General features: G+C 44.4%; 1 protein-coding gene across 4 annotated transcripts in view; it reads right to left on the minus strand.

Moving 5' to 3' along the window:
• The window catches only part of LOC147703343 (uncharacterized), a 210,328-nt gene that overhangs the window by 6,713 nt on the left and 193,278 nt on the right, over positions 1 to 10,337 (minus strand). For 3 of the 4 annotated variants that reach the window (XM_086931788.1, XM_086931787.1, XM_086931789.1), the window contains 4 exons: positions 4,442 to 4,584; positions 2,900 to 3,013; positions 1,566 to 1,688; positions 793 to 896 (listed from right to left, as the gene is read on the minus strand). In XM_086931788.1, the coding sequence (XP_086787914.1) occupies positions 793 to 896; positions 1,566 to 1,688; positions 2,900 to 3,013; positions 4,442 to 4,584 (484 nt within the window). Of the gene's footprint in view, positions 1 to 792; positions 897 to 1,565; positions 1,689 to 2,899; positions 3,014 to 4,441; positions 4,596 to 10,337 lie in introns of those variants that run through there. The other variant, XR_015297575.1, reaches the window with a different exon arrangement.

A 10,337-nucleotide genomic window follows, 5' to 3' on the forward strand; every position in this document is an offset into this window, starting at 1 on the left:
TACTAGGTAATGACCAAGCTACCTTCTTAACTTCTACTGAAATGAGACAAAAGTGTGGCATTTCTCTTCGATGATAAAAAAAGTTAGCAGTGTCTGCAGATCATATTGCTGAACAAACATAGAAGTTATTTTTGGGCTCAACTGGTCCATTTTTGATTGGCAGACATTTTCTTCATGCTGAGGAGATCACCACTGAGTTTGACTGACTTAAATGATGGGAGAGTGTTTCTGACAGGTTATATTTATGGGCATTGTGGACTAAACCACCTGTTGTGGAAGGATAGTAGGATAGAGCATTCTGTTTAAGGATGGCAAAGGAGATATAACCAGAAATTAACCTTTCGAGACGTTGGGAGCTAAGAGAAAGATATGAATCTGACCCCTTATTAATCACTTTGTGTGAATTGAATCGTTGCAGATTGTGTCTTTGGAAACACGTATTTCACCCTAATCTTCAGCTATGTGATTGTAGAGTATTTCGTATTCTGGACACAGAACATCAGTAGAAAGATTTGCTTTATGTTTGCCATGATTTTTTCTTTCATGCTTGCACCAGCCTTCTCATATGTTTTTTGACATTCACATCTTCACAATGCATCTTTGTATAAAGAGTACACACCAGGGTTATGCTACTGGAAGGTGGAATTTCCTTAGTTATTGAGTGTATACACCACTTTGAGTAAACCCCACTAGATGCCAGCTGTGTTTAGGAGTCCCAATAGTTATTTATAAGCATGCAATATTCAAGCTATAAGATTTTAGATTAATGCTATGTCTGAGTTGCACTCTCACCTTTCCACAGCTGCGGCAGTGGTGCCTACGCCGAACAAGGGTGAACGCAGCTCGGCAATCCATGCAGTTGCTGCTGGCACTGTCGGGAACCCACTCCGGCGGATCTGTGACAAAGGGTCAATGCACACCACAGTCAGAGGAAAAAAAAAGTGTCAATCAAGTCAGACCCCAAACAAGAACTCAGATACGTTGTAAAAAGATCACCAAAACTAGCAAGTGTGTTCAAGAAGGCCTCGGGGAACAGTGGAACTAATGTGGACTAGAGAGCATGGGGAGGGGTGGTAATGGAGTATTAGTAGTGAGGAAGAGATCACGCCAGTGCAAATTGGTGTTGGTGTTGGTGGAGAGTGGTGTGGTTGTTGAGCCACGCCGTACAGTTGTACAGTGGCAGAGCAAGAGTCCCAAGGACTCTAATGCAGGCATGAAAAACGCCCACTGTAGTTCCTGGTCAGGTAGAAAACTTCATAATAGGGCTGCAATGCTCCCCCCCACATTCCTGGGCACCAGTGCCAACTGTGCCTCTTGCACTATTGACAGCTGAAGCACCTGCAGCTGTATTGAATGGGAATGCCAAAGCATTGCTGCATGGTTGGGGATCAGTCTCTTATGCACAAGGTGTACTGCTGAAGTTATCAAATGTAGAGAGTCAGTCTCCAATCCATAGGTCAGTAAGAGGTTACTTGGAGAGATCCAGTCTCCTAAACGATTGTAACCAGAGGTGGTACTGTTTATGCAAACCTCATCGCCTATACATAGGTGTGCAAGGTAGTTACCATTTGTGTAGGGCACACTCTCTCCATCCTCTGTTCTCATCAGGTTGTTATCCAAGCACAGTGCACAGTCTTCCAGTTGCTTTCCGGGTCTCCTCTCAAAGTCAGGAGTCCTGATCTCATTCTCTGCAGAAAAGTTGACAGGGCATGCAAAGCAAGAAATGAACAAATAAGAGACATTTGTCACAGAAACCATGGGTAAGGGTGGGGACACAAGTGAACTATGCATTATAGGAGCGCTGCTTTCTTAAGGACACCACTGTTGACCAGGCTACTTCTATTCTGAGCAGGACATACAAATGCATGCATGCTGCCCTGCAGCATCTCATGCAAAGACACAGCTCTACCAATGCACCACAATCCTGAGATGCTGTGACACACAACTCTGCCCATGCACCTGTGCTACCCGTAAAGCCATGCCAAAGCATGTGGCATCTGTCCTGCAGCATCTCTTGCATTTTTAGCTCTGAGCCCATACAGTTCTGTCAATGCAGCTAAGTGCTGAGCTGCAGCAAACCTCACTCTCCCTACGCTGAGACACAAACAGCTTCAACAATTACCCTCAGCCTAGCCTGCAGCATCCCTGCTGTTCTATAGAAAACTGAGCATCAAATCTTACATGCAACATCCACTGCTGTTGCAGTATTGACCAACGCTGTCCTGCTGATACTCTTTAATACTCAGACACAGCAATAGCTGCTATTGCAGTTACAGGAACGGAAACATCTTCAGTGCCAGCGGATACAATTTTGTAATGTCGGGCATGTCGAAATATAGCACTTCCGAGAAGCCAGATACTGAGACACATCAAGAGCTTTTCTAAAGAGCATTAGTGCTTTGTACATTGAACATAGACCTATGTATTTAGAAAATATTTGGTCTGTACCGAGGTGGGCCTATTTGGCAATGACAAAAGGAGGCTTCATCTGACATCTCTACGGAGAGACAGCTGCACTTTTGCAGTCTTAACACTAGAAGATCTCATCAGTAATGGTAGGCATCTGCCAGCGATGCCCACAGCAGGGCTTAAGTGAGGACCGTGCAGACCTTGTGGCGCCGGAGACCCTCACCTGTCAGGGGGCCTCTTGAGTCAAAGGCCTTTGTAAATGTGTGAGGAGTCGCCCCATTGAAGATTGTAACACCATTGACTTCGAGCCCACTGATGATGATGCTAATCTCCCACCGTGGATGTCCAGGTCTGTTCAAGATACCACTAATGATGCTTACATTTCACCCATCTGGTACTTAAAGGCCACATGTGAAGGCCCCCTTCTGCCAATAACCCCACCAAATGATCCACACTGAAAGATAACTGAAGAAAAGATTAAAGTGCTCACGGGCTGCATCTGATGTCTCGCAGGCGTCCGGTTTGGATGCTGCAATTTCAAACACAGTCTTCAGGATAGGCCGGAGGTCGCTTGCAAAATTTGTTTGAAGTTGATCAGCAACACCTGTAAGGAAAATTTACAAGTTGTAACATAAGACTCTGTTCCTGATTTTGAACTTGGCAGTGATTACTCTGTCACAAAAATGGTGGGTTTTCCGTCCACTTTATTACAAGAGCATTATATCCCCTGGCACTTGTAATTAGGTGGATGGATATAGTATCACTGTGACGGAGTAACCCATCTGCCATCTCTAAATCAGTCCCTTAATTTCCCTGCTACAGACGAAGTCTGATGCCAACCTAAAGTGACAGGAAATGTAGGTTAACACCACACTAATAGACTACAGAGCCACACAAAAGAGGAATATACACTCACAAAATGCTTTATGGGCATGTCCACCAAATCGCTAATGGTCTCGGTGACCAAGCATAGTCCAGTGATGAACTAAACATGATGTCTTGGTATCCCTGTTCTTACTATTTATTTCTGGTGGAAAATGACAGTATTTTGCAAACTTTTGGAAATCACATTTTACCTGTTCACATTCTTACTTTCCACAATAATACAGGACAACTGTGTTTTCCAGTGTTGTTCTGTATGCATATGCAGCTTGCATAGATAATTTATATTAAGAGTACTGCAGGGTATATAGTATTCTACCCAGTAGTACAATACGCAGCTTACTCCGGGTAGACAGTGCTCAGCTTAGTCTTTCAGGTACTGTCAAGCCCGAAACGGCCAGACAAGGTACCCTCCAGACTGGAACCCAAGACCAACCACATTCAAATCAGTCTCTGACTCCTGTTTGACCAACACTGCAAGCATGGCTGCTCTCTGTCAAGAGTAGTACAGTGGGTGGAAGATGGCGGACTGGACGAGCCCGAAGCAATTGCCAGTTGCCGAGATTAATCAGGCGATCCTTCTATCACTTTGTTGCAAGAACCCATCACCAGTAGCAAAACATTTCAGGAGAAAAAATTAAAAATCATTTCAAGATCTGAAAACAAGAAAGCTCTTTACAAAATACCCACACGTGTAACCACACGGAGACAAGGACTGAATATCTTGAAGTTAACAGGCATGGGGGCATTGATATGGACACTGTTTATTCCGTTCATCAGGAGATTTCCTCATTTTTATAGTGATGTAAACGAGGCATACCTTGTGTCTCAGTTCTGCATCCTTGCACCAATCTTCACTGCTCCTAACAGAGCTATTAAAACTCTGTTCAGTTAAAACTCTGTTATTTTTTTAACCCACCTCTATGGTTTAGAGACCATTCCTACGACTATGTCCAGAAAAATATATCCTTATTGCCCTACATTCCTTGATCTGCTGGGATCAAGACATTTGGATCTATCATGATTTTAATCACTACCGACCACATAACCTTAAACATCATGGCGTGTTTCATGTGACCTGACAACCGTAGGTCCTTCATGCCATAAGGGGAGAGCAGGACATCAGAGCTGCAGTTTCCACATGTCTCACCTGCGATGCACACGAAGAGTCGATGAAGCATGTCACTGGTGCTGCGGTACCGCGAGCGTATCTCCCTGCGCATCAATTTCCGATCCTCCTGTAGACCCCTCCTACCCAGATCATCCTTGTGTCTGGAATTCTGCTGCTGATGCCTGAAAACACACTCCGATCAGAGGAAATGGGAAGCACGTTATCAAGAACATGGTGATGCTAGCACTAGAGTCAGTTACACTTTGAGACAGCGGTTTACCTGCACTAGAAGAGGCAGTAGTTTCGAAAGAATAATATTCCTCAGCGCCGGAGAAGGTAAGAGTTGGCGAAACTGTAAGCTGCCTACTCAGAGAAGGATGTTCACAAGAGAGAACTGTGATGGCAACCTGCCCATTTCACTTCATCCTCCTCAAATGAGACAATCCTATCACTTTGAATGAGTAAAATACATGTGTTGTGGCCTCCGACCCACCTCAAGTACTAGTTTAAAAGCTAGTCATTCCTCCCTTCAGAGCTCCAGATAAGATTCTGCGTTATTATCACATCAAGGCCACTTAATTCATTCTGTCAAAACTCGGTTCTTAATCTCTGTGCTTGTCTCTCAGTTTCTCTGAGTGCCTCTTTCAGAATTTCTATACTTGATTAGCATTCACATTCTTTCTCTCTATCACTGTTCTGTTGTCCTCTCAATCTTTATTGCTGTCATTCAAAATACTTTATGTCTAAGAAATAAATTCTACAGAAATATTGCACATTTCCCGATTAATTAGTAAACAATCACAAATATCTTAAAATTAGTAGTGCACAGCACACATTTAGATCAATTTAACCAACACATGACTTCGGCTAATAACCATATAAACTTTAAAAATGTCAAACACTAAAACAGAATAGATGGTCGACACCCAAAATCCCCCCTATATTAAGAACACATTAAAAAGACTAAAAGTGCCAAATTAACCAGTAGCATGCAACTCGTTTTGCTCAAGAACAACATAATAAAGTGCATTATGCATAGCAGCTTATCACAATCACATGGGGCAATCTCTTAATTAACCTTATTATCAGGTCAAATTTCCCATCTCCAGCGTGGCCTTGCAAGTGCATCCTCTTAATGCGGACTGGGCTCAGTAAGGTCTTCAATATGGTCAAGCATGTATTAAAAACATTTTAAAAGAAAGAGGACAATAAATATATATGCAACACAAAAAGATGATGGACGGAGTGTTGAACATTGTCAAACATTCACCCCCCGTCACAGATTTGGGTTTAATCCATTGTTATTTTGCTCACCACGCCACCCCAGTTCAGACATAGCCATATGCAAATCAGTCTTGACCCTGTGCCTCATGGGAACAGTCCAGACCGAACTGCCAGGCCATGTCTTCCCTGGACCAGAATCAAGCATCCTAGGATCGGTTTCGGGCTTTCAGCCCTCATCAGCCAGGATAGCTTGACTCCAGTGGTGTAGTGAGCACAGGAACCCAGTCTGGGAATACCCTTCCCACTTAGGGTGAAAATGCAACACAAAAAGATGATGGACGGAATGTTTAACATTGTCAAACAGTCACCCCCAGTCACAAATCTGGGTTTAATCCATCGTTATTTTGCTCACCACGCCACCCCAGTTCATTCAGACATAGCCATATGCAAATCAGTCTTGACCATGTTCCTCATGGGAACAGTCCAGACCGAACTGCCAGGCCATGTCTTCCCTGGACCAGAATCAAGCATCCTAGGACCGGTTTCAGGCTTTCAGCCCTCATCAGCCAGAAAAGCTTGACTCCAGTGGCGCAGTAAGCACAGGACCCACGTCTGGGCATACCCTTCACACTTAGGGTGAAAATGCAACACAAAAACCGGTCTCAGGATGCTTGATTCTGGTCCAGAGAATACATGGCCTTGCAGGTCGGTCTGGACTGTTCCCATGAGGCACAGCGTCAAGACTGATTTGCATATGGCTATGTCTGAACTGGGGTGGCGTGGTGAGCAAAATAACAATGGGTTAAACCCAGATCTGTGACTGGGGTGAATATTTGACAATGTTCAACATTCCGTCCATCATCTTTTTGTGGTGCATTTTCACCCTAAGTGGGAAAGTTATGCCCAGACGTGGGTCCTGTGCTCACTAAGCCACTGGAGTCATGCTATCCTGGCTGAAGAGGGGTGAAACTCCGAAACCGGTCCTAGGATGCTTGATTCTGGTCCAGGGAAGACATGGCCTGGCAGTTCAATCTGGACTGTTCTCATGAGGCACAGGGTCAAGACTGATTTGCATATGGCTATGTCTGAACTGGGGTGGTGTGGTGAGCAAAATAGTGATGGATTAAACCCAGATCTGTGACTGGGGGTGAATGTTTGAAAATGTTGAACATTCCGTCCATCATATTTTTGTGTTGGATTTTCACCCTAAGTGGGAAGGGTATGCCCAGACATGGGTCCCGTGCTCTCTACGCCACTGGAGTCAAGCTATACTGGCTGAAGAGGGGTGAAACCCCGAAACTGGTCCTAGGATGCTTGATTCTGGTCCAGTGAAGACATGGCCTGGCAGTTCAGTCTGGACTGTTGCCATGAGGCACAGGGTCAAGACTGATTTGCATATGACTATGTCTAAACTGGGGTGGCGTGGTGAGCAAAATAACAATGGATTAAACCCAGATCTGTGACTGGGGGTTAATGTTTGACAATGTTCAACATTCTGTCCATCATCTTTTTGTGTTGCAATAAATATATAACCAACAGAATGCAACTCATGTTCCTCACATGAGCATTATAAAGTGCAATGTGCATAGCTCCTTATCTCAATCACAAGGTACTCTCTTAATCATCCTTGCTATCGGGGTCGAATTTAGCATCTCCCAACCCACTGAGGCATCCTCCTAGTGGAACAAGATCTGCTTATCAATTCAAGATGCCACACTACAACTTGAGGGCGCGCCAACCTTTGTCTTAAAACACTAAGAGGGAAAAAGGCTATCCTGGATGTTATGCATGTACTTTATTCATGGCTTTTCCATTTCTCTGCAGTGGAGGTGTTCTTTTAAGGCACTCTACTTCGTGCCATTCCTGCATTTATGTCAGTGGTGCATGCCTGTAGTTGGTTGCCCTCTCTGGGCTTCTGTGCATCTGAAAGTCTTGGTGTACGACACTCTTTCTCGCTTTCTTCTTTGCAAGTTCCCCCTTTTCTTTTGCCATTCTAATCTTTCCATCTATCGCGCCATCTTTGTGCCTAACAGTGTCGCACACTCTGTGGTTGAGTCAGCATTCCCTTTTATCTATCCCTGAGTGTCACTGAAAGATCCTTTCTCTGTGCGCTCTCTGCCTGGACTGCGGTGTTCTGTAAGTCTTTATTTCTCTACCAACACATTGCAGAGGGAGGTGGGTGGCTCATATAGCCTCGATCACGAGTAGCTACTGCTACCCCAGGTTTTCCCTGAGTCTCTACGTGCCTCAGGGGTCATGAAAGCAGAAACACAAAGTAAGCATGGTCCTTATCCTGATGTTTTATTTCTGTAGATTTTAATGTGTGCCCTTCTAGTCCCTGAGCAGCAAATAGGAGGCAGCTGAGGTGGGGCAAGAGGTTGACTCTGTGATGTCATTAGTAGTAATGGGGGCATAACGTCAGTACTGCAACCCCTGGTATTTCGTAGTGTATCTCTGTCCATGGCTGCTCCTAGAGCACCACAGTAGTGAACATATTTACTAGAACTGGTTAGTGTACTGTGAGTGGTAGGCAAAACTGTAAGCTGCCTACTCAGAGAAGGATGTTCACAAGAGAGAACTGTGAAGGCAACCTGCCCATTTCACTTCATCCTCCTCAAATGAGACAATCCTATCACTTTGAATGAGTAAAATACATGTGTTGTGGCCTCCGACCCACCTCAAGTACTAGTTTAAAAGCTAGTCATTCCTCCCTTCAGAGCTCCAGATAAGATTCTGCGTTATTATCACATCAAGGCCACTTAATTCATTCTGTCAAAACTCGGTTCTTAATCTCTGTGCTTGTCTCTCAGTTTCTCTGAGTGCCTCTTTCAGAATTTCTATACTTGATTAGCATTCACATTCTTTCTCTCTATCACTGTTCTGTTGTCCTCTCAATCTTTATTGCTGTCATTCAAAATACTTTATGTCTAAGAAATAAATTCTACAGAAATATTGCACATTTCCCGATTAATTAGTAAACAATCACAAATATCTTAAAATTAGTAGTGCACAGCACACATTTAGATCAATTTAACCAACACATGACTTCGGCTAATAACCATATAAACTTTAAAAATGTCAAACACTAAAACAGAATAGATGGTCGACACCCAAAATCCCCCCTATATTAAGAACACATTAAAAAGACTAAAAGTGCCAAATTAACCAGTAGCATGCAACTCGTTTTGCTCAAGAACAACATAATAAAGTGCATTATGCATAGCAGCTTATCACAATCACATGGGGCAATCTCTTAATTAACCTTATTATCAGGTCAAATTTCCCATCTCCAGCGTGGCCTTGCAAGTGCATCCTCTTAATGCGGACTGGGCTCAGTAAGGTCTTCAATATGGTCAAGCATGTATTAAAAACATTTTAAAAGAAAGAGGACAATAAATATATATGCAACACAAAAAGATGATGGACGGAGTGTTGAACATTGTCAAACATTCACCCCCAGTCACAGATTTGGGTTTAATCCATTGTTATTTTGCTCACCACGCCACCCCAGTTCAGACATAGCCATATGCAAATCAGTCTTGACCCTGTGCCTCATGGGAACAGTCCAGACCGAACTGCCAGGCCATGTCTTCCCTGGACCAGAATCAAGCATCCTAAGATCGGTTTCGGGCTTTCAGCCCTCATCAGCCAGGATAGCTTGACTCCAGTGGTGTAGTGAGCACAGGAACCCAGTCTGGGAATACCCTTCCCACTTAGGGTGAAAATGCAACACAAAAAGATGATGGACGGAATGTTTAACATTGTCAAACAGTCACCCCCAGTCACAAATCTGGGTTTAATCCATCGTTATTTTGCTCACCACGCCACCCCAGTTCATTCAGACATAGCCATATGCAAATCAGTCTTGACCATGTTCCTCATGGGAACAGTCCAGACCGAACTGCCAGGCCATGTCTTCCCTGGACCAGAATCAAGCATCCTAGGACCGGTTTCAGGCTTTCAGCCCTCATCAGCCAGAAAAGCTTGACTCCAGTGGCGCAGTAAGCACAGGACCCACGTCTGGGCATACCCTTCACACTTAGGGTGAAAATGCAACACAAAAACCGGTCTCAGGATGCTTGATTCTGGTCCAGAGAATACATGGCCTTGCAGGTCGGTCTGGACTGTTCCCATGAGGCACAGCGTCAAGACTGATTTGCATATGGCTATGTCTGAACTGGGGTGGCGTGGTGAGCAAAATAACAATGGGTTAAACCCAGATCTGTGACTGGGGTGAATATTTGACAATGTTCAACATTCCGTCCATCATCTTTTTGTGGTGCATTTTCACCCTAAGTGGGAAAGTTATGCCCAGACGTGGGTCCTGTGCTCACTAAGCCACTGGAGTCATGCTATCCTGGCTGAAGAGGGGTGAAACTCCGAAACCGGTCCTAGGATGCTTGATTCTGGTCCAGGGAAGACATGGCCTGGCAGTTCAATCTGGACTGTTCTCATGAGGCACAGGGTCAAGACTGATTTGCATATGGCTATGTCTGAACTGGGGTGGTGTGGTGAGCAAAATAGTGATGGATTAAACCCAGATCTGTGACTGGGGGTGAATGTTTGAAAATGTTGAACATTCCGTCCATCATATTTTTGTGTTGGATTTTCACCCTAAGTGGGAAGGGTATGCCCAGACATGGGTCCCGTGCTCTCTACGCCACTGGAGTCAAGCTATACTGGCTGAAGAGGGGTGAAACCCCGAAACTGG

Source organism: Lissotriton vulgaris, chromosome 7 (assembly GCF_964263255.1).
Source record: "Lissotriton vulgaris chromosome 7, aLisVul1.2, whole genome shotgun sequence".
Lineage (NCBI taxonomy): Eukaryota > Metazoa > Chordata > Amphibia > Caudata > Salamandridae > Lissotriton > Lissotriton vulgaris.